At 37.3% G+C, this 25,509-nt stretch overlaps 1 protein-coding gene across 5 annotated transcripts in view; it reads left to right on the top strand.

Annotated features, from left to right (window-relative positions):
* TAF1B (TATA-box binding protein associated factor, RNA polymerase I subunit B) overlaps positions 1-25,509 on the top strand; it is a 52,142-nt gene that overhangs the window by 8,856 nt on the left and 17,777 nt on the right. For all 5 annotated transcript variants that reach the window (XM_072858625.1, XM_072858628.1, XM_072858627.1 and 2 more), the window contains exon 8: positions 6,109-6,208. In XM_072858625.1, the coding sequence (XP_072714726.1) occupies positions 6,109-6,208 (100 nt within the window). The remainder of the gene's footprint in view (positions 1-6,108; positions 6,209-25,509) is intronic.

Here is a 25,509-nt window from a genome sequence, read left to right as displayed (position 1 = left end):
TTTGTATCTGTAATTATCAGAGTTCAGAATAATACAGCTTTTAATATAGTAGAAGTAAAATGTTCTACCATAGGGTTTGATGCTAAACGGAGACCATCAGACTATTGCTTATAATACAGTTCCCTTCTCCCCCCTACAACAAGGCTATGAACACATTCCTTATTTACTTAAGGAATGAAGAATAATTAAACTTTTCTTGTTAGCAGTAAATATTTTAAATCTGGCCCAAATAGTTTACATTCAGGAATTCTTGGATTTTCCTTGGAGGACCTTTTGTATACTGATACTCCTTTTTAACAAGTGTTGAATACCAGGTATTTCTAAAAAGATAGGAAAAAATGTTACTTTGCCAAAAATTAACGAACAGAAAGACTCAAGTAACTGTATGTTGGCAATTCAGATTGTAAACTCGGACAAAATAAAGGAAAAACTGATTCAAAATTCAGTTGGTAGGCTAGATTTCAGTTCTTTAATTTTTATTTTTCAAATACATAACCTGTGAGGTAAAAGGCAAGGCAATGAGTACATCATCCCCCACCTGTGGTGCATATAACTAGGATTGCTGCTGAAAGTGTGATGAATGCAAGGGAAGTTTACCCCAGAGCCTGATCTTCCATCGTGGCCTCTCTCCCCCTGGAGTGTCAACTTCCACCTGCAGTTTTCTAGCTTTGTACTAGCTTTCCGAGAAGGATGGGTGTCGAAGAACACTCTTTTGCAACTACTTTTAAAAAAAGGGGACGTTTGTATGTGTCTAAGTATAGTAGTTAATACTAGCTAATTTATTTCTATGCAAAACTTGTTAACCCTTTGATTTAACTTTAGGGGGCAGCTGTTGCCTTCATTGATCAGAATTGCAGAAACCATTGCATACTTCCATAACTGGATATGCTGTTGTTGCATAAAAGATGCTTGTAAAATGTTCAGCAAAATGCCACGGTATTCAGAATTCAATACAGAAGTATTTAATGAATGGATTAAGAAATACTAGAACTCAAAAGTAGTTTTCAATAACAAGATTTATTACTGACTAATATCTTCCTAAGGAAATTCTGTAGGAATTGGAACTACCATAGTGTACTCTGTATTTTTGTCAATGATTGGAAAATAAATACCTAAATCCTGTCTGATAATGTTTGTGTATGGCAAAAATCCAAATAGTAAATTACAATTACTGGGACGGAGCAAATGGTTCACAGTAAAGAATTCTTGCTTAGCCCATCCTGTTTGGAGAGAAAAATGAATAACTAAATGAGTAATTAAATATCTATTCTTGGGTTACCTTATCTTGGAAACTGTTTCTGGAAAGCATGTGGGGTCATACGAGGTAAATGCATCCTCACAGGTTCCTGTCTTAGTATGATGGTGTGGTTTAAAACAAAAAAATACTGTCGAAGTCAACTGTTAAGAGGAAAGGTAGATTGTGTTGTTTGCATATTGATGGTATATTGTTGTATTGGGCACTTTAAAAATTGGGGACTACAGAAAAGATCCATGAAAATGATTCCGATCCTGGAGAACATCCTTTGTACTGAGATCCTTAAGAGCTGAGCACATTTGCTTGAAGGAGTTAGAGGAAACATGAAAACAGCTGGAAAAGGAGAGGAAAAAAAATATCAAGTACCACGTATAGCACAGAAGGGCATAATCCGAAACTAATAATTGGAAAGTGAAATTAGATGAGTTGAATTAGAAAATATAATTTAATTAGATACAATTTATTGGTGTAATACTTTTAAAAGTGGGTAAATCAGAATGATTCAGTGATTTTAAATGCACTGAACATATGAACTGAATTAAATGCAGAAAGTGATGTTTAAAAGAATGTAATTTGTATTGCAAAGTTTTACCATGATATGATAGTTATATAAGACTGTAATTACATTATCGTGCTTCCCTCCCTACCCTTGAGGTTTTTGCTTTTCACAAGTTTGATGAAGAAGGGGAAAGAATTTTAAATTGCATGAACTACCGTAAAACGCTTGTTTTCTAACGTCTGAATATTTAAGTTTAAAAAATCAGACAATGTTCACATTTTTGCATGCCTTAAGATACACAGATTAAAATAGCGACAGACCAGAGATGAAAACTATGCAGAGAAAACAATAAGTATTCAGCATTACCTTTTAAATCTTTATAGGCAAATTGTTTTATTTAAAACATCTGAATTACAGTTGTGCTTAAATTTCTGCCTTGTTTTTTCTTCAGTTTGGTTTTCTCCCTGCCCTGAAGTCAGCTGACTACTGCTCCTCCCTTGTGATACATGCTTAGGCACCATGGTAGGGCAATCTGCCAGCTTTTAAAGGATTTACAACACCAAAAATATACTCCTCCTTGCTACTTGACACACTTAGCAGAAAAACACTACAATTACCTCCTCTGACAGGGACATTTTGGTCTAAAAATAACATTTTTAACAACTTTCTACTCAAGTCTGTGCAACACATTAAGTCCTTTTCCATTGTGAATAGTCTCACAGTACTCCATATGGTGTATATTTATCTAAATAATGAATAAAATTGTTGGCTTGTGGAAAAAGTTTCAAGATTCTAGACTTCAAGATTCTGAGAACTAATGCCTTTCAAATTAGGTTATACCTAGCTGTGCTGGCAAGACCAAACTTGTAATCAGTTTGTGGCATTACTGTGTGGCTTTAACAGATGCGTCATTTCCTTGTAGCATGCAGAGGACCTAGGATTTTTTTCATTCTTGGACCTTACTAATGTATGCTGCTGCTGTAATTAAAAGAACATGGACTGTGTACTGTATCTGCCAGTCAAGTTGTCAAGCGCTTCACTGATACAATGTACTCTTACAAGTGTTTTGATCATCTGTCTGTTAAATGAAAGGTTTGGAAGAGCAGCAGGCAGAAGACACTGTTCTGAAGTGCTATTCTAAATCTGGGCTTTTGGAGTAAGTGTTAAAAACCTGAATCATCAGCACATTGTATTCATAACAGGGTATTTACACCATTTTGTGTATTTTTAGAATATAAAAACAACTCTCAACCTGAGAGCGAAGAGCGTTCTCTTGTATGGTGACTAATTTCAAGCTAGGAAAGATGTCATTATTCTTTAAACAGTTGCAATGCTTTGACTTGGTACAGCCAAGTTAGTAAAAACTTCCTTTCTTTTTTAAAAGCCATTTTGATGGACGTTGCTTGTCTCTTGCAGTGTAGGGATGTGGTTCCAGCATCAGTTCAAGCTGATCCGAGTTTCTGTTGCTGTGGTCCTTCATAAACATTCCTGCCCTTTCTCTTGCGCTTGGTACTAACATTCATCCAGTTTATGGTGTTAGTTGAAAGAAGTAGATCTGCAGAAAACTAATTTTGCAAAAGAAAATTTCACTGGACATTTTAGCGCAAGTTAATTTGCTTCACCGCAGTCCCTTTCTGCCTTGTGCTGGCAGTAATGAGTCAGCTGAGTCTGGAAATCTGTCTGGTTGAACTCAAACCCTGGAAAACAAAAGACTGGTTCTGGATCTAATCCGCTGTCTGAGAAGTCACACAAGTGCTTTTGTCAGCAGGGAGGAGTGTGTGGCAGAGGACTGAAGGGAGGGTGGGATCTCCCATTTCAGAGGCAGCAAGCTGTTAGGGTGGTTTAGCTGCAATCACCACTACACCACACCCAAAAGAAGGTCTTGATTGTTTGTCCCCTTCCAGCTGTTGCTGTGCTGGCTCAGGAGGTTGCTGCTCTTGGTGTCTTGGTACCAGCTCTTAAGATCTGACAGCTAATCGTGTGATTGTGCCTTAACACGTGTCAGCCAAAGCTTATCATCAGCTGAGCCAGTAATGGGTCACTGTTGCTGAAAGAGGAAGGTCTTGCTTCCCTTTCTTCTCTCCTCCTGCCTGTGTGATACATCCCATTCTCTCTGCCGACTCTTGCACTTACTTGTTGGAGCCATCTGTGAGCCTCCTCAGTTCATTAGATGATGGGAAACAAACCCTTCTTTCTTGCTGTAGGATAATGGGTAGTCTTCTGCTGTTGTTGTGAGTTACATTTGTGGAAGAGGATGATGAGAAACAGGAGCACACAGCCAGACCAGGAGGAGGGAAGTACGACTAGTTATGTTGAGCTTTTAGGTTGGCTCAATCCGTTTTGTGAAACCACCCCTCAAGTTTAAGTTCTTCAGTTTAGTGCAGCTGACCTTGACTAAAATGAGCTAAGGAGCTGTCGTGCAAGCTGCTCAGCAGATCGGGCAGGATGGCAAGGACAAGCAACTGGTGCTGGGTTTGGATGATAACCTCACCGAGTATGTGGACCAGTGCACATCTCCAGTCAGGGTGGGGAAATGCTGTTTATGCTGGTTGAGGAAAGCTACTGAAATTTCGTTAGCAAAATGTACATCACACAATCTGATTAGAAAGGATTGTGCAGTGACTTTTACCTCTTCATTTAAGAGACTAATACACAGAGTTTCAGAATAAAAAGCATTGGGCAATGTGATTTTTCAGACTGCTGTTATTTTTCAGAAATCATTATAAATGATGGGTTAGTTCTAACTGAGAGAGAGCTTTGATTAGGAAATGCACTTTTAATTTTAATCCCAGTTTGAATTCAATTTTTTAATTAAACTGAAAATTCAGGTAAGAATATTTTAAAAAAATTAGGATGTAACTGTAAACTTTGCAGTATCTAGCCTTTAAATACAATTTTAGTCAACTTCAATAGATATACACTACCTAACATGCAACAAGTGGTGATTAGGACACTGGACTGGGGAGAGGGAAGGTGAACTTGTGAATTGCCGTAGGCTCAGGAGGGAGGTGAATGCTCTTCAACAGTGGCTGCTCTGTCTGTGAAGACATTGTTCTGCCTTATTTTTGTTCTTTTTTTTTTTTTCCTCCAGACGCATTTTGAATGAAAGTGGCAAGTTGCTGTGCTTTTTGAGGAACTCAGTGTTTCAGCTTGTGGGATTGGATCCAGCTAGTGATTGAAGTGTTTAGGTACTGCCCCGCACTGGGAGCAGACACAGAGCTCAGCCTCACAACCACTGTAGGAACCCAGGAGGGACTTGCAGAGTTTGTAGCCAAGAAGTTACTAATCTATGTAGCAAGATCACAGAGATACAGTGCAGATAACATAACTGGCAGGAGAGAAAATTGTTTTCAAATCTCTAATATTATTTAAAGAACAGGGTCTTTGCTGTTTGAAATGTTAACTTACTCCAGTTTAATGTACTGTTTTAACAAAATTGTTTTGGAGAACAGGAGACAGGAAGGCAGTTATAGCTTAGTGCTAGGGGAGACCACTAATATGCTTTAATCTGGAATGAGAGTAACGTCTGTCTGTTCCTTGTGAGGATCCATGCTTGTTCAGAGCTTGCTTTGCCTGGTGTGAATGTCAGCTAAGATGTTAGATAAGAGCAGAGCTTTGGTGTGGTGGTGGCGTTTTATTGGTAGCTGTTCATAAGTCCCATCTTTTATTTATTTTTATATATAGATATGAAAAAGTCAAGAAAAATCCCAAATAATACCGTCAACCACTTGCCAAAGCCAGTTTTTAACAAAAAATGCATTATTTTGGTGCAAATAAAAAATAAATAATTTTGTATTTATTAGTATACAAAATCATTTCTATTCATACCTGAATAATACTTTTTTAAAAAAATCAGAATACAGATGTAATTAACGGGGTTTCAGTTCTGTGTATTTGCTCATCATTCTGTGACTTTCCTCCCTACCACATTACCTGACTCAAACTCCTCCAGCAGAAGGCATGTGTTTTAAAAGTAAAATTTACTTAAAGCTTTACAATTTTGGAAAAAAGTCCGTACCGTTCAAAGGAGGCTTAAAGCAGTTTCAGAAATGCAGGAGTTGAAGAATGTGCAGAACAAACTCCATATAAGCATGTTGATTGTAAGGTTACTGCCACAACATTATTATTTGTCAATCATATCTGAGCTTGACCTTAAAGGCCTGTTAAATGATTGAACTGTTTTTTGTCATACAGAGCATTTAGGGGTGTGTAACTTCAGATAGAAATGCTTAGGCAGTATAATACTGATGTTATTTCAAATCAGAAATTGATTTGTATATTAATTTTAGAATAAACATATGCATTTGTCATACTAAATACTATTTTGATTTGGTCTTCATTTTTTTTAATGCAGGTTTGTCGTTGAAGGTCATATTCCATATTTGAATGTTTTTCAGCATTTTCCGGAGAAGATGAAATTATGTGGACTTGATCTTAAGATCTTTTGTGTGGAGGTAATTTTTTTCTTAAAGGGAAAGATTAAAAAAACTGACCAAAACCTAGTTATCTTGTGGTATTTTAATTTTTTTTGTCACTGTACTAATAAATTGATTAAATCTATTCTTATGTTGTAGAGTTCATGTTTCGCATTATTGGAGCCTGTGCAGAAACCAGTGCACTCTGTGGCTCGGAGTGCTTTAATCTTTAACCAGTCTTATTAAGCTGATTACCTAAGTTAAAATGAAATCAATAAGTACTTGTGGAGAAAAAGGTATTCAGAACTGCTTTTGGAACACTCAGACATAGGATTTGGCTTCACGTCTAAGGGCAGTGTATTATCCTTTTTGGTACTTATTTACAGTATCTTTTGAATTTGTAATTCCATATTCTTTTCATAAAATATGATTTAGATGCTATCTCTTGTTCTGTTTCTTGCTGTACTGGTTGAAATATATCAAACCTAAAATCTGCGTAAGGGGTTACAGCCCTTCTAGAAGCTGAATAGTGATGGACAGTCTTGAGTAAGATGTAAATTTCCCTCATTTAAGGTTATTATGTATTGTGGTAATGATTGCCCGCTGGTGTTTGTGTTGCAGAAAAAAGTTTATTATGGATTTTTGAAGTGTGCGAATAAAGTCTTAGATTTTAAGATCAGAAAGCAGCAATTCTGCTAACAGGAAACGCTAGGTTCTGGTCTGCTATAAGGTGTTTGTAGCCCAAGCCCTCGATAACGATGTTGCGAGTAATGTTACTGTTTTCCAATATGTAGCTTATATACAGCAGGTCGCGAGTTGTTCAGAAGCTAATAGGTAGTGGTTTTTTTTTTTACCACTGCTATCCTGTCTGGATAAGTAGTAATTGTGACCTCAACTTTTAAAAATCAGCAGATAAATTTTATATAAAACCTCTTGATTTCTTTTTCTGTCTTAGATTTTTCCTTAATAGAAAAGATACATCTGGTTGAAATGTGGGTGTAGACTTTTTTTTTTTAACTCTTAATTCTCAGTCTCTCTGCCCTTCTTTGCCTCCATCCTTTGGAGGTGTTTTTGTCTGTCAAAAATGGTTGCATAGAACTTGTATTCTGGCCTGACTAAATAAAATACACCCCACCCCCAATCCTACAAATCACACAGATAAATTTTTTGTATGAATTACAGCTGTAAAACTTGTACCATGCCTCAAAGCACAGGATCTGGTTTGCAGAGAGGAGATGACAATTGCCCTTAGAGGATCCTACTGCTTTCTTTTGGGATAGAGCTGTTTCTGGCATGCAGGATGACCTGATGCCAGTCCTGAAGGTGATTTCATCACTCCCTATTAGCTTGCTTTCTCCCAGAGCTGTCAGTTTGGTTTATTCTATGGTCCCTCCATAAGCACACTTCCACTGTGGATTGTAGCATGTCCTGATGTGGGAGCAGACTTCACGACTTGAGAGCCACAAGCTGGTCAATGTAATCTTGTTTCACCTTTTATGTAAAAGAGGAAGTCTAGCCACCCTCTGTCTTAAACACTGATACAGCATATATGCACTCTCCTATTTTCACAAACCGGGGAAAAAACCCAAATCTGATTTTTATTTTTTTTTGTCTTAATATTGCTTATGACGAGTCTGTATGTAGCGTGGTCTGCTATTTAGCTTACAGGAAATTGCTGATCTAAAAGCTGAAATTGTGTAACTTCTGACTTCCATCTTGCTTGTCTGTGGTACTGACACCTGCACCCCTCACTTCCAAAGTATAAGCAGATATACATACTAATCAACTCATCTCTTAACTTTTGTTTTCATTGAGATACATAGCTTACTCTACAGTTTGTTTTCCAGCCACTCCAGTATTATTGTGGCTTCCCCTTTCTAGGAATATCTGCTCCCTACTTTACCTTCAGTGTCCCTTTAGTAATGCATCCTGAGGTTTATTTAGTTTTAACATTTTTGACTACATCATTGGGTTGATAATTGCAAAAACCTTACTACCTGTTTCCTACATCTTCTGTTTCAGAACTGATCTTGCTGCTCATTGCAGCACTGAGATTACCAATATCTTACTGTATCTAGTTTTGACATCTGAGTTTTGAGAAATTCAAGAGATGAGATTATTGTCCTGGAGCAGGAAGTCAGATTGTGTAATACTCTGTCCTGAAAATACAGCCTGCATTCTTTTCTCCTTGGTGTTCTGTATATAATATTCTATAGACAATTATCTTCAAAACCTTTATGGGATTATGACTGTTAATAACCAGGCAGGTAAGATGCTCTAATGCCATTATTTGTTGTGCTTCAAGTCCGGTGCATGTAAGCTGCAAACATGTTCAAAAATCTCGATAACTGACAGGACTATTCAATATGTCTCCTTTTTATTTTGAAGAGATTTTTAGTGCATTTGATTATGTCCTGTGCTAATTCCCTGGAGCCCAAATTTGAATCAAGAAGTAGTTATGTTGTAGTAGCTTGAAGGATTTGAAGTCATACTACATATCATTTTATCAGTTAAGTACAGATGAAGCCTAACTTGATATGGCTCATCTTAGATAAAAACATTCTCAGTGGTTTAAAGTTGTTTTTTTTTCAGTAACAATTTCCCAGATACCCAAAATATACTGAATTTGTACAAGGTTGAAAATTAAAAAAATAAATGCAACAATTATTAGAAGGTGAGTCACATCTACTTTCTATCTTTCTGTGTATTGACGTGTGTATGTGTACATGCACAAGGGGTTTTTTTTATGCCTCATCATTTAGTAGTAGTATTTCATATGCAAGGAATGTGACTAGTCTCAGGCTTTCCAGCTGATGAACTTCTGTGCTGTGTAATACAGGAATGAAGCCCATATCACAGACAATTTTTCCCCGTCCTGCATACAATTTTGCAATTAGAGGTGATTGCAGCATCTGTCATACAAGGAGAGGCTGAGAGAGCTGGGATTTTTATCTATGAGAAGAGAAGGCTCGGGGGGTAATTTCAGTAAGTATATAAACATCTGACAGGAAGGAGTGGGGATGGAGTGAGACTCTCTTCATGGTGGTACGCAGTGGAAGGACAGGAGTCAATGGGCATAAACTGAAATACAGGAAATTCCATTTAAACATAAAACTCTCTTACTATAAGCATGATTGAACACTGGAGCAGGCTGCCCTGAACCACTGTGGAGTCCTCATCTGTGGAGATGCACAAAACGTGACTGGACACAATCCTGAGCAACTTGCTGTAGTTGACCCTGCTTTGAGCAGAGGCGTTGGACTTGATCTCCAGAGGTCCCTTCCAACCTCAAGTATGCCATGATTCAAATGGTATAGTATGCCTTGTATTCTATTTCACAGTTTCAGTGTAGGTGGCAGAGAAACCCTTCATATTGTAGTAATGGTACAGCTAATAAGAAGGGCATAATTTTTCATTCTGCCCAAACTGAACTTTAAAATACTTGCCACAAAGGTTATCGTATCTGGACACCTCTGTCTAGAAGTCTGGGAGCTCTGGGTGTAACTGCCTCATAAATAAAGAGAAAAGGAGCCTCCACCTCTTCCTATCATCTTTATCATGATGCATAACTGTTAGACACGTGTCAGGTCCTAGCTGGAGATAAGTACTACCTCACAAGTATTTTATGAAGGCTAAAAGTACTTTATAAAAGATCTTTGTGTAAAATGAGTTGTTTATCTTCCATATGTGTTTATCTTTCCCTTGCTCCAAGTCTCTTTTATAAGCCTTCACTTGATTAGTCATCCTATTTATCCCTTCCTCTATTAAAATCATGTGTATGTTAGAAGTTAGCCTTTGGTAAATGGGTTTTACCTAAATGCACGATCAGAGGGTTCACAGGGCAAACAGCAGCAGCAGCAGGATGCTCCTGCTTAGTTCTTAGTTCAGAAGTTCTAAGTTCCCAACACAAGAGAAGAAAAGCAAGTTTTCATCTTACTCTGCAAAATTTCATTTTTCTAAAACAAGTATTCTTATTCCATTTGATTAAAACCTTTTTTTTATGCATCAAGAAAGAATACGATGCTTAAGTTTGGGTTTTTGTTCTATGCAGGCGATCAGGTTTTTTTTCTTGCTCTTTGCAATTTGTTTAACTGCAGTAAATCCCTGCTGACCTTGAGGCTTGTGCCAGTGGCGAACATGTCTTTGATGAGCGCAGTTATCTTTTCTCTTTTAGGTGGAAGTCATCTTTGTTTCCTTTTTAATGTAGAGGATATCTATTTCTTTAAAAGCCTGCTAGTGTAGGAGTTAAAACAAATTTGTAAATTAGTAGTGTAAAGTTCCGTGGGTAATTTGCTTTCAGCCTGTTTTGTTTTTATTGATAGTATCTGTCCTCCAGTGGAGCTACGCACAAATTCCCTCTTCCATTTCTGCTTGAAGTAGGGATACATCCTTAAGATGCACATCCTCTATTTTGCTTTTAGGGATTTATCTTTACGCTCATACAAAATTTATTAAAGCATCCCTTTTCTCTTGAGCTAGCAACAACTTGTCTTCACCATAGATCTGGTTTTCCATACATTTTTGACTCAGGACTGTATACCTGATTATCTTTTATGTAATTATTTTGTTTGTGCTTTAAAGTTGGTTCTGCTTTGCTGTCTCAAGTTTATCTTTAGCTTTCATTACTTTTTATAAAACTCATTACTTTTTGGCGTATTTTACCATTAATGCATTGTAGATTTTTTTTAAACGTCCAAAAATAATTTTTGTTTTTGATTCTCATGTTCTTAACACACACGCAAACTTAAATGTACGTGTATGTATATAGGTAAGCAGGTCACTCCCATGGCTGTTGGGCAACATCATTTACTAAAGTATTGAAGATAACAAACACGTCACTTTGGGGTATGTGCTGTGTTGAACAGCATAGGTGTAGTCTCATAAGTATCCTTCGGATCCTGTTGTTCTGAGAGCTTCAGGAATGGTCATCTTTTTAGATGCACAAGTATCTGGACTTGGCAAGGAGCCCAGTGTGGGACCTCAGTGAAGTTCCCTTCTTTCAATCTCTCCTCCAACTTTAAAATAACTCCTTTTTTCCTAAACTTATGAAGAACCTGTTTTTTTTCTAAGGGATGAGGGGGCTAGGAGAAAGTTGAGCTTAGTGAGCTTTAGATGAATTCTGTTTAGAAATGTGCCCTCAAAGACAAAAGGAATGGGTATTTACCTGATTATCCTTGCTACTACTTCTGCCCTGGAGTGGGGTCATGGAATGGCTTATCTGTATGAGCCTGCCTGCCTTTTTTTCCTTTTTTTTCTTTTTTAATCTTAGATGGAAGAAGCTGCACAATTCTAAGTCCGAAACCTTCTGTCTTTTGAGAGGGCCATTGAATGCTTCAGTGTTGACAGAGTGTTGTTGATATACCTTGCTGTCTAGGAACCTATATCTTGAAAATACTTCCTTTTTTGTTTCATGATTTAATTCCATTACTCTGTCTTCCTCTGTGTGTTTTTGTTGTTTGGGGGTTTTTTTTATATATATAATCCACTAAGTATTGCTGCCTATAACAAGAAACGTACTTATTTAGACAGCTTTGACCTTGTAATGTGAGAAAACTAATATCCAGGTTACTTTTTGGCTGTCTTGGTATACATTATTATTTTTTTTTATTCCTTTTACCGTCCTACCTCCAACTTACCCACTTTAGCAGAATTACTGTTTAATTTGAATTCTGCTCTATATAATTCACCTATTTCCATCCCTAGATGTCTTGATTCTTAAATAATTCCTAGTATTAGTCTTCAGGTTTTTCCATGATAGAGAAATGCTTTCTAAACTTCCATCTGGGAGGGATGTTAGCATCTTCCTTACCTTTGCCTGTGGAAAATTCTTGAATGCATCCTGGTAAAGTGGCTGCAATATATTGGGCTGGTCAGAAATTAGTGTTGTGGACAACAGGAGAAGAATCATGAAACTCAAAAGCACATGTCAGGATTTTCTCCCCTTTCTCCCACCTAACTGAAAGGCTTCTTGTTTCTTTCTTCTCTCTGATATCTTTTTTTCTTTCAGGCTTATCTTTCTGCATAAAAATGATGTCTGTTTTTGTCTGTCAGATTAGGCCAGCAGTTCTGGGCAGCTCTCCATTGTGTTCATTTTAATAAGAATTTTAATTCATGCTCCATTATGAACTGATGTTGGCTTTGATGGGAAAAGGAAGAGTTTGAAAAGAAATATTTGCTGCCCTAAGAAAAAGTCTAATTCATCCAGAGTCTTCCTTTTCCTTAAAGTAACCTGTGATAGGTGTTGAAGTAGGTACCATAATGTATTTATAAAGTAGACTGGAAAACTTTAGCTCTTTTGAGAATGTGCCACTTCAGTGTGGAGTCCTTTATTCTGTATGATGCTTTGGATTTATTTTATTTGAGTTGGAGGAGTATATACCTTGCACTCATGCGTGCACACACGAACCCTCCCTAGCTTGGATTATTAAATTTCTTTCCTCTTTTATTTGGGAATGAAAGGCTTGCTTTAAACATTGAGAGATGATCATTCTTCTCTATGCTGTCTGGAAACTTTCCAATTCTTTGGTTTCTTCTCTTACTGTATCCTATAGCTTGTATTTTCTTCTTGTTCTTCTCTTCTTTTTCTTTCTTTACTTTTTTTTTTTTTAAATTTTGCTTGATTTTATTCTTGGCAGCACTTTTGTATCCGTATTGCTCTGCGACTAATCCTTCAGCCACCCATCTTTCTATGCCAGCTTCAATCAAATCTCACTTCTGCTGAGGATTTGAGAGATCCGATTTCTGAGATGAATTTGCCAAGATTTTCCTCTGGTATCAAGGATGCTTCTGTTTTGCTCCTTTGTTCTGCATGCTTTGCTTTCCAGCAGAGCAGCTCTTGAGTTTTGAGTACAATTATGAGTTACGATCTTCCAGTGAGACTTTTTTTAATTTGGGTTCCCTTTAGCTAGCCCATAATGAAGGGAAAAGGTTTTTCAGAGCAGTAACTCCAGTAGATTGTGCTGTCTTCCTTGTGGGAGCTGGAGCTTCAGTCGTCTCTCTCCTCTCTTGACCTTATGAAGGTTGCTTGACTGACAGGATATTTTTAGCTTCCATTTTTCCCATTGCCATTGTATTATTTTTTCAGGATCCGTGCCAAGCTAATCATTTTAGAGTTCCTGAATCTCCCCTTTTACATTTTTTTTAAATACTGCATATTAATGTGGAGAGTCCTTTGATGTTTAGAATTTCTTAAGATTATTTAAAAAACAACATTTGTGTTTCAGAGAGCTCCTCAGTTATTTCCTTGAAGCTTCTTGTGTGTAAATTATCTGGGTCTCTCCTTTGTAAAATAATCAGTTTTATCAGATACTGGTTTGCTTTTTTGCAGACATAATTTTTCTCTTCCTTACATATGATTTTAATGAGATAGAATCGTATTCTTTTTCCAGTTACAGAACAATCTTGCCTTTTCTTCATATTTGTTTCATGACTTACCCATTTACGTGTGGCATTGAAATTCAAGGTTTTGTTTTTTGGTTTTTGTTTTGTGGTGGTGTTTTGTTGTTGGCTTTTGGGGGGAGGGTGTTTGTTTTTTTATATTTTTTTTAAGGTTTTTTGGGTTTTGGTTTTTTTTTTAGTTTTTAGTTTTCCTGCTGCTTACAGCTTAGTCACCTTTACTTCTTGTCTCACTGCAGAATATCTATAGTGCTGTTCCTTGCCTTTTTTTATCCAGGAGATTGTCCCTGAGCACTATGCAGTCAAATCCCTCCTCTGCTTCAAAAGGGGGATCTTTTATTTGTGGTTTTCCCTTTATCCCATTATCCCACAATAAAAAGAGGGATATGACAGACCTGTCTGGGAGTGCAGTGACCTACCAGGACTGTATTTGGAGAGGCCTAAAGCATATGCTTTCATATCTAGGCGCTACACATTTTTGTGTTGTTCACCATCCTACTTGAGAACAAGGTTTAAACTCGGGACTTGTATCCTTGTGCAGTACTACCCAGTGTGGGAATTCCAGGTTCAAAATGGTGATGTAATGTTAATAATTTATGTTACAATATGATTAAATGTTGCTGAGTTTTACTATGGCAAGAAGGTTAAAGATATTGAACCTCAGATTTAGCACCTCTTTCTGATTCTCTTCGTTACAGGCAGCATGACAATTGGAATACAGTTATTAATACTTGTGCTGTATAAACATTTTGTGCCTTGTGACCATCTGACAACTCAGTTGCTCGGTAAAAACTGGTTTGAATTAAATGGGGATGTGCCACAAAAATATATTTGAATCAACTCAGCATTGTTCAAGCATAGTAAAAGCCATTTTGTTTTGTAAATTTAGCTGATGAGTTTAAGACGCCTCCTGATTTTGATTTCCCTGTGAATGTTGGGGGCAGAAGAACTGTCAAGTAGCCTGGAGGAAAACATAAAATTGGAGGGTTTCTCATGGATTAAGAAAAGAAGATTGCTCAATATTTTGACTATTACATGCTGTATACAACCAAAACTAGGACTTGGTTGTAGGCTTCAGCTTTCAAGGCTAATGGCTCAATTTTAGAAGTAATTTGGCATTCAGTCCTCATTAATTTCTAATCATCTCTGCCAGCTTGTTATAAAGTGTGAGGGGGGTTCATGTAATTTATGCTGCTAGGATTGGTTGAATAATTTGGCTATGTTCTGACCAGAAGTAGCATCAGTATTGCAGGTTTCTTGAAAACTGGTTCTTTGAATATACAGTACTGAATAACACGTGAAAACTGTCTATCACTTCTGTATCTAAGTGTATTGCTTGGCTTATTCATGTTGGAAACACCTGTTTGCATTGTCTTGTTAGATACTTTGAGCTGCTTCTGTTTTGTTTTGTTTACTGCAGTCAGGAGCATATCACAAATTGATAAAATATTTTACTGTGTTTGAAGTGCCTAAACTTAGACAGATAGGATCTTCCTTGGGAGGCTTTGAAAAGTAGCTACCTCTCTCACTTACTAAGAGCATTTTCATTAGATAACTTAAATGTAGATATTGAAGAAGGGTAGATAGAGATTAGCAGAAGGGCTGTTACTAGAGTATTGATGCTTCTCTCTTCTTGCCTACACTCAGCTCTTTCCCTGGAGGGCTGGGCAAGCTCGTAGAGTCTGCATGCTGCTTTCACTCATGGTGATAACTCTTCCCACCTTGCACCAAGAACAAAGCCTAAGTACTTTTTCATCATTCTTTCGAATACAGAAAAAGTTAGTTATCTTCTCACATAATAAAATAGGTGAGTGCTGAGCTTTACACACCACTTTATACTGTGTGGTGAGCACAGGAAATAGTGAGGTCTGTACTCAAACCATGAGGTGCTCACGGAAGAGCACGAGGCCTGTGAGGATGTTGTTACTTGGGGATGGCTCTAGAGCACACTGCTCATATCTGCCCTTCTGCGTATGTAGAGCCAGGGGCTCCGATATTCTGGGTAAACTCTAGCGGTGGCATAAGCTTATATGAAGTTTTAATACTGACCACTGAAGAGCCTTAGAAATCTCATGATGACTGTTTTTAGCATTGCTAAAAATACAGGTATTTGTCCTGCTCTTCAGGCTAATGCCTTCTCCGCTTTTGCTGGTATCATTCCTTGGTTTGTACCCTAAATTGGATGCAACGTGGCTGAGTGCTTTTATATAGCAAATGATATTTCATTCTTTGTGATTGTTTTATATCAGAGATGCTATTTATGGTACTATAATTTCATCAACTTAAAAGCAGAAGGATTAGCATTTGCTTCATTACAGAGTTTGGGTATGTGAATAGAAGTTTATAAACTTGACAGTATTTCTTAAGTGCTCGTGTTGCTTTAGTTGTGGGTGTGGATTTAGTCTCCTAATTATAGTACTCTTCTAGGAGGGACAGATGAAGTGAATCACTGTTCTAGGGCTTTACATTTTTTGTCCCACTGTCTAAGGAGGAGTGAAATTCCTCTGTATACTTTCGTATTCTGAATATTGCATGAGGTCACTGTACTGAAATTCTTACTGTGGAAAGGATTTATACCATTTGGTGACTGCTTTGGTATTGCTAATTTGATAAGTGACAACAATGCATTCTCTAAATGTATATTACTGTTTTGAATTATGACATGTTAAATCATTTTCTAGTATAAGATGGTTTTTAAAATAAAATGGTCTGCAGACCATTTTTGATGAGTAAACCTTGTAGGAAAAAGTAAAATACATATCACTGATGCAAGTAAAGACTACCTACACTTGCAGAAGTAATTTTTAAAGAAGAATTATAATTTTAAACAAAAAATACCAGTGTAAACAAAAGTATACCTACAAGTTGCTTAGTCTTCATCATTCTATTCAGTCTTGTTTTTTCACTTTTGTTCTCTTCTTTCTTGATAACATTCTTAATCCTATGTTATGAGCAGTTTGGAACAAGTCTTGAAAAAATGCTACCCTCTTGATCAGATCTATTGGGGGGGGGAGGGGGGAGAAGAACAAAAAAAGGGCAAACCTGCCCCATTCTGCATCTACTGACATATGTAATCTCTGAGCTTCACTGTTATGAGAATACAGATGGAGCAAATAAAGCTTGAAATTTCTCAAATTCTCTTCCTGTCCAACAGTTGACTTAAAAAAAAAAAAAAATCTTGATTCTATTTGGAGAAAATAGCAGTAAGTAAAGAAAAATTGAGTGGCAAGGAGACCTTAAAAGACAGATGCAAGTTTTGGGGTTTTTGTATTGCATCATTACAGTGGGTAAGCATTACACGTTAGTTTTTGGTTTTCTTTAGAAAAAGGTTATAATTCATTGACCCATAATTCATTGACACATTAAAACACACAGATATACTTTTTTTTCTGCGAATGTCTGTTTTGTGTCCAAGCACATCCATGAAGTACATGAGTTGCCATCCCTGGAAGTATTTAAAAGACTTTTGGATGAGGTGTTTAGGGACATGGTATAGTGGTGGTCTTGGTAGTGTTAAGTTTACGGTTGGACTCGATGATCATAAAGGTCTTTTCTAACCTATATGATTCTGTGATTCTGTCAATCAACAGATTTGTCCATGCTATTATGTTTGTTAAATAGGAAGATATTTTATTTTTTAAAGAATAAAATTTGTAGTGTTCTCTGAAAGCTGGTGTTATCAATGCTATTATGTTCATGTACCAGCCTTAATTTAAATATCTGTGTGATATTAATTATACATGTTTCTGTAATCCCTTTGTGATGCTGTTTTCGAACATGCCGTTGTTGTAGCCCAGCTACATTGGAATTATTTTCTAGTAAGTCCTGACTTCTAGTAAAGAAATGGAGATCAACTTTATGTTAATGTATATATCTATCATGCATCCATATTTTAAATACTCCATGGAATTCTGGTTGGGGTTTTTTGCTTTTCTTACCCTCCCTCTTCTCAAAGTTATAGAAGAACTAAGAGGTACAGAGAGTCACAAGGATCATCAAATGTAGGGACAATTTTCCTACAAGAAACAATTAACTTTATCTACTTACCTTCCAACCTAAAGAAGAGGTGACTAAGAGGAAGATGGGGTGATAGTTTGTAGAATGTGTTTTGGAGACAACTGTTCAATGTCTCTTCCGATACAAGGACTGGGAGGTGTCAGAAAAGGTTGCTGGTCTGCAGGTTCAGAATCAAACAGCAGGAAATGCTGCTTATGTTTTGTGGGTAACTGGTGAAACTCCTCGCGATAGGATGTTCTGGATGTTAAAAGGGCCAGATAATGAGTGGACAAATGCCACAAAAGAAAAGGTATCTGGAACTAAAAAATGCAAAGATCTCACTGCTGACTCAGCCACAAATGGTGTGAAGCTGGACAGATACTTGGTAAAGTGTCATTGTGGCTTGCTTGGTTCCTAAATTCCTCCCTACGCATCTCTCTTGCTCGCTGCTAGATGCAAGGCTAAGTAGATCTTTTTGGATTTATGTGGTACAGCCACTTTTTTTTTTGTTCTGGGATTTCAGTCAGGGTTTCACTTTGTGGTTTTTGTGTTCTGGGGAGACATTTTTAAGATCGTAAAACTTCATTTTTCATTAACTAGTTATCTCATAACAACTCTTTTTTAAGTCATAGTTCAAGCCTTTAAGTTAGGTGAACTAAATACCGTCCTTTAAAGTTTCAGATTTAGAGATCTGGGGATATTTCTTATTCAACTTGAAAAAAGTTGAGGAATGATTAAATGGTAAAAGTATGCAAAATCATTGCTTAAAAAGGGGTATCTCTAGCCTATGGCAAAGAATCCTAAGCAATGAAAACTACACAGTTTTCTTAAGCAAAAATTTTGCTTTTTGAAAAAAGATTTTGCATGCTTGTATTTTTCTAGTGATCCTTTGGTTTGTTTTGGTGGAGGAACTAAAGGAATTGCTTGTTTAAAAACTCACAATGTAAAATTTCTTACTGTTGAATAGTAGTGATAACCCAACGGCAGGAGGAAGAAGGAACGCTTGCAAGAAGTCTGGTCTGGAAATATGGCGAGAGAGAAACATGAAAAGCCATGTAAGAGCAAATAAATTCTAGGTCTTGGGGGAGCCATCCTGGAATGGCAGAGATGGCAGCTTAAGGGTTTTTGCACTTTACCCATAATATTTCTAAACAGCCTTCAGTTCTGTGTAATTTTTCTTGGCCCTAAAAGTAAGCACAGGTCTTGGATTTGTGAATAGATTAAGCTAATACTATCTTCTTTTCATGTCTTTGAATAACGATTAAGGTTTTAAGGTAAGCATATGGAATTTAGGAATTACTGGAATGAATTTGCTTTTAGCTGAGACTGATGTATAAGTGCACTAGGGTGTAGTCATTAATCACTTCATCTCATATTGTTTCTAAACCAAGATAGCATCTTAGTTTAGCATGCGGAAAATAATGAGCTGCTCCGTATATCTTTTCCTTTTCTTCATTTAATGTGGGAGTTTAAGCCTGCTTTAGTGCACGCTGTATGAAGCCAGCACAGTTGCAGAATATTTGGTTCTTTCTCTTCTTTTGATGCTGGTTGTTCCCCCTCGTCACACGACAGTGCCTTCAGCTGCCCGGTGGCTGCTCCTCCAGGGCCGGGCTCTCAGGGGTGGTCTTGTGCTGCTCTGCCACAAGGTGGAAAACTGGGACAAAGAGACCTGCCTCAGGCAACGGGGTGGGTTTGTGGCACCATCCTGAGGAAACCTGAAGATTTCCTAAATCCTGTAAAGTTGTCCCCGTATTTATTTTTTTTTTCACACTGGCTTTTCAAAAGGATTTCGTATCACTTAGTAATCTGCTACTGCCCAATACCCGTGTCTTCAAGTCATCATGCAGCTCATAGGAAACTGCTGCTGTTTGGATTATCTCACACTCCAGGTTTTGGTGGATTGTGTATTTATATTTTAGTTTGGATCTGATTCAAACAAAGTAATTCCTGACTAAATCTGTTAATAAACTCATGAATGCAGGTCAAAAATGTTTGCTCTGTTTTCTCCCAGAGTGTTCAGACTGGAATAACAGTGGCTTTCTGCTTCCCTGGAAAGTGTATCCACCTTTTAGACACGTTCCTCTGTTTGCTGAGGTCCTTTTCTAAAAACATTCAAGGTCTGATGTGTAGGAGCCTCTGTTCCTGACTAAAATTTGGATGAGCTTATTTGCCATATGATTTTTTTTTTTCTTTTAGTGGTAACTATTTAAAGAATTCAAATTAAGACAGAAGCCGGTCATTCTTGTTTATTTAAAAAAAAAAAAAAATCTTCTAAGAGGTATAACATTCTAGCCATACAAATTCTGCTAATCAGCTATGCTGCTTTTACTTTCCAAAACAAGCAGCGATTCCTGCTTTGGTCTGCTGGTGTTTTGAGATACCTTGTAATCTTAGTTTTGTTGGGGGTGGGTGTCTTTCTATCTGTGGGGTTTTTTTTTTTTCTGTCTAACTTTTTGTGTGTGTGTGCATTTTAACAGGTGCATGCAGTACTTGTTCAGGATAGAAAGTAGTGCAGAATGAAAAGAGGCAAGGGTGAGGCTTTTATTTGAAAGAAAAAAAAAAAAGAGCTGAGGAGGAAGTTCACTGCTGAAAGGGTTATTGTAATCAAGTTTATCATGGGAGCTTGCTGTTGTGTAACAGAAACTCTAGCTTGTCCATACCTGTCTTAAAGCATTACTTAATGAAGAAAGAAAACAAACCTACCAAAATATTTATGAAATTCAGTAAAATTTGTTCCCAAACTCTTAAATTTCAATACATTATGACGGTTCAGCTCCTTATTGGATTACTCTCTCAATTTGTAGAAAGACTAGTTTTTTTAGAAAAGTGGTATTTGTCAGAGTTAGCTTGTGAGCATGATCAGGCTAACGCTCAAGCACATGTCTCTGTTGGTTTAATAATATTGAAACTTATTTATTCAAAAACCACTTAGCCAGGAATCATGTAATGAACAAGATGTCGTCTTCTGAAAGTAGCATATTAAAAGGTCTGCTATGCATCCAATGAAAATCTCTTTTCTCTTTTTTTTTTCTCTCTAGTAAAGGAGTACGTCTGTACTGGATGTTCAGTTAGCTTTTTCTCTTGTGTGTGGGTTGCTGGCTCATCCACATGCCATCTTGAATTCTTCAGTAAAAACTGCCTGTGTCCATTTAATGCAGTCCAATATCCCAGCACACCTAGATTTTTTTCTCTCAAAAATGCATAAATATTGTTTATTGAGTCATCTTCTAAAATTAATCTTTTTTCTATACAAAGATCCTTCTTGCTTCCTCTGCAACAATGATCAGGAGTAATCTGGGATTTTAAGATGTAGTAGCTGTTTCAGCTGAGGCAATTATCAAAGGATAGAGCAAGAGAGAGGCTGCCAGTGTAACAACTTCTATGATTTTTCAAATGGTATCTTGACTTTTCTTTTTCTTTGTTTTTTTCCCCCTCTGCCCATTTGTTGCCAGGCAGATAATTTGGGCAACATGTTTGCCTAGTTTCAAGGTGGACAAATTGATTTCATTATCTCGTGTTAACCTTTCAGTTATCCTTTCTGCTTGATGAGAGGCTTGTTAGGCAGCAACTCTAAGTGTGTGCTTGGTCTCTTTATGTCTTTTCTAGTGTAAGAAGTCTCATGAGATGCATATTTCTTAGCAGTTATCTAAATGGAGTTGTAGCAGTTTCACCCATCTTTGTTCTTCTTGTCATTTAGTTTTCTTTTAATAATTCCAGGCACACCCTTTTGCTGTTACATCAGCATCTGTATGTGATTCATGGATATCAGGGTTTGAAGAAATGTATCTGCTCATTTAGTCCACATAAAAATGGCTGCACAGAGTCAGACTCGAAGCTCATTGAATCTGGTCTCCTGTTTCTGATAGTGACCTAGGAAAGCAGGGTGCAGTGGCTCTCAGTATACTTTCACACTCACCAGCAATTCACAAGTCTGGGACATTTCTACACAGCAGTGGTAACAGTGCCCAGCCTTTACATTATGTGTGTCTTTTCTGTATACTGTGTGCTCTGGCAAAGAAGGCATTCATGAAAAATTTAGCTTGAGACTACACAGAATCTTAAGTGTGCAACAGAGTTGACTCCATTAGTCTTGCTGTCTAACCTAGCTGGGAAAAAAAGTATTAGTGAGTGCTGCTCATTTTTTAAAGTTTGTATTCATAATAAAACACAGTGTTAAAGCACACTTAATTTGTGTGTGATGGCTGTTGCATGAGTTTGCTGCTGTTCCAGGTGGGACGGTGATGGTCCCTGAGAAGTGCACAGAGGTTAGGCAAGAGGGAAAAAAATGTCATTTAAATATACATCAGCCAGATTTATTGGTGTGTGTTTCTATGGGAGGTAGCCAGATTGGTTGTACTGTGACAGTACACACACAACATGGGAAAAAAAAAATCTTCAGTAATCTAAGAGTTTGGGCTAGCCAATGACATTAAGGATGTAGTACATAACGATTGGTTCACAAGGTCATTTCATTCAGTTTTAAATATTAATTTGAGTGTAAATTTCACAGCTGATACAGTTATTGTCTTTACTGTCAATTCTTTTATGTAACCTGCATGCACTGCAGCTGGCGTCATCCCACGTCAGGCTTATGCTGCAGACAACCAGATATATCTGAACCAGTTGAGCAGCAGAAGCAAAGTAAGGTGAACCAGGCTCTGTAGAGCACTCGACTGCTGTGCTTGATGTTGGCACCTAATTTTACCTTATGTAATTGTAAAGCTAGTTTGGGTTCCTGGCAATGTGTGTTTCAATGCAGGCTATATTCAAAGATGTTTACACACATTAGGGCATCCACTTGATTTATTACTTTTACAATAAATATCTTTCGTTTTATGAACACATCTTGCTTTACACAAGGACTGAACCAAAATTCTGGATTGTGTTGTAAAAACCCCTTCTCCAACCCTCCTAACTTGATGTTTTCCAAATCTTCAAGTTAAATTGCTTTCTTAGTCCATTTCCTGAGGAGTTTGGTACCCTCTTTTTCAAACTTGGTCTAGACTGACTTGGTCATCTTAAAAATGATGAAGCCTTGCTAGTTTTTAGATAATTCCAAGCATATCCAAACTCTAAATGTCAGAGATTCCCAGAGACCTACAAAAAGCTGATAATGAAAAAGTGAAGTCGGACCTTATTAGATTCCAGTAATAAATGGTCATTAAAAGAATCACTTGGGAAGGATGTCCATTGCTGAACATGAGCAGCACAGGTGAAAGTAGAGCCTTAGAGAATATGCAGGCATTGGAAGAAAGGGTTCTTCGGATGGAAATTCACAGGTAGAAGGATGACGAGGAAAGGAACTGTGCTGCGAAAAAAGTACTGAACAGGACAGGAAGATGGAAGGGGAAAAATATAAAAGGGAGAATTTAAAACAACTCTGTAATTAATTATTTTCAGAAAGGATAGAGCATTATCACAATAAAATAAACTGAACTGTGACTATGTAAGTAATGGCTGCTGGGATATTGTCCTGATACAGGAGAAGGAAATGGCCTATACAGTCATCTGAGAGTCAGTCAGACCACATTTAAAACAAGAAGCTATGGAGCCTCCAAATGAATCTAGAAAGCCAGCCAATGCATACTGTTTTCTACTTGTTGATCAGCAACATTCTGATACTGTCCAAACAAGTAGGAGAGGCTGCAATGTTGGCTTACCCAAAACAATTACCTGTTACTGTGATCTGATTATCATGCTAATAGTTTGGCTCATCTGCTTCTGAAAACCAGCTTGTTCTTTTCTAATACAGGTGAAAAATTCCATGTAACTTTGAAAGATAAAGGCAACTGATTTAAGTAGTCTAATGAATATTTATCATCATGAAAATCTTGTTCTAGACACTTCTTCACCAACTAAACAGTGTGTATTTTGTCCTCCTATGCTCAGTTGAAGATGGGGAAAAAAAAAAAACAGAAAAAAAAATTCTCAAGTAGTACTCATCTTTCCTACTGCTTTCTGGAGAAGACCTGAAATTACTGTCTTTGTCACATGTGGGAATAAGATACAAAGAAGACTTTAAAGACAAAACAGTTAAGAAAAGTTCTCGGTAACCTCTGTACCCAATCTAGACAAGCTACAGACTCTGTCAGCGTTGTTGATCAGTCTTGAAGAAATCCCAGCTTGCGAAACACCTGAGAAGGCTAGCAGATGGCATAACTTTAGAAGAGTTTTCTGTCAGTCTTCCTGAAATTATTAAGTGCCCTCAAGGGTTTGTAACTGAGTTTTATATGTGGAGCGTTTCCCAGGTTCTCAAAACAAGGTGAGAGCTCAGTAACTCCACATGCTGATGGACAGGGGAGTTGTCCTAATATTTAGCACAGAAATACAACTTGAAAATATGTAATACAAAATTTTTAAATTTATGATTGGATAACTGAAAGTTATACTTGGAGAGCCTGTGGTGTATGATCTAATGCTGTCCCCTCTTGTCCAAGTACTCCTCCCTTGGGCTTTTAATCACGGGGTGCTGGAGGCAGAGTTTTTTCACCTGAAGGAGGGAGGCCCCAGCTCTAAATCTTGCTTTCCTAGTTGATTTGCTAGTTGACTTTCAGTGCAACTTGTTTTATCAGGTTCTTTTCTTCTGGCAGAGATACATAGCTAGGTAGAAGGTGATAACTTTTATTAATTTTGAGGCTGTTTGTTTGCTGTATCTTGCTTTTTCTTAATATTGTCCTAACGTTTGTTATGTTGGTTGTGTGGAATTTGGGTGTTCTTTCTGTTTTAACCCTCCCAGTATGTATGAAACTTCGCAGAATAAGAGATTTGCTGTATGAACTCACAGCTTTTTCAGAATTAAACAGAGTATGAACAGGGTATGTAGTGACTGGTGAAAATTATCAGTGCTTGATGACTGAACACGCTACAGTCTCTGCAGTCCTCAACCTTTCAGCCTTCAGCCCTGTGCTATGATGTGTCCTACTGAGATGTGATCTTGTGTTGGATTCAGCTTACGCTTGCAGTTTACAGTTGAAGAGATTACTGCGTACTCCTGGATGCGTGGTGTTCGGTTCAACTTGCGTCGTCGTGACTCAGCGCTGTGTTGTAGAAACATGAGTACTACAGTGAATGTTTTTGAGCTTAGGGGGTCAAGCTTGGAAAGTAGCAATTGGTTTGCTTGATCTTTATGGTGGATTAGTATGCTTTTCAAAGATCTGCATGTCCAATTTTGTTTACATCTCTTTATGAACACACATAAACTAAAAACAGTTTTTGTCTGTTAACATCCTTTCTAAAATCAGCCAAATTATAGCTCTCTGTATTAATTCTTATTTGTAGTTTTTACACCACTTGTTTCCTCTTCAAAAAAAAAAAAAGAAAGCATCAGCTGTCATTGCAAAGCAAAGAGTGTTTTCTAGCCATTTTGAAAAAGAACCGAATTGCCTTCTCTAAATGGCAAACACAAGCTTTGAAACAGAAGTCGGTGTTGGGCTTGAGGAGGAAGGGATCATTCACTAGTACCTAGGATAGGAAAGCTGTCTCTGTAGCCTGATGCAGTGAGAGAAGCTCAGATATAAGGTGATACAGGTGCATACCTTGAGCCCTCCAATTAAGAGCTATATTCCTTAAAGTACCTTTGTGTTAAATTAGACTGCTCAGATAACTTAATGGGTGATAGTTTAATGTTTGAGGATGGAAATGCTTCAAATGACTGAATTCCCGTGTCTTAATTAATTTTCATCTGTGATATATTATTAAGAAGCTACTAATTCAACTGCTTTTCATTAAAGGGAAAAATGTATTTTCTTTATATCTAATTAGGAATAGTATTTATGTGATGCTTTTATTTGAATTATGTGGGACTTTAATTTTTCTCCAGATATGCTCAAGAGAAGTTACATATGATTCAGGTTTTGTTCCAGATTGTTTTGCTATTCAATTTAGCACTGCTTTTTAAGAGGAATAGAAAGTACTGTGAGCCTGGTCTCCTGTAGAAGTCTGGTTATGTG

Source organism: Ciconia boyciana, chromosome 3, assembly GCF_034638445.1.
Source record: "Ciconia boyciana chromosome 3, ASM3463844v1, whole genome shotgun sequence".
In the NCBI taxonomy this organism is placed as follows: Eukaryota; Metazoa; Chordata; class Aves; order Ciconiiformes; family Ciconiidae; genus Ciconia; species Ciconia boyciana.
This window is presented reverse-complemented; position numbering and strand designations above follow the sequence as displayed.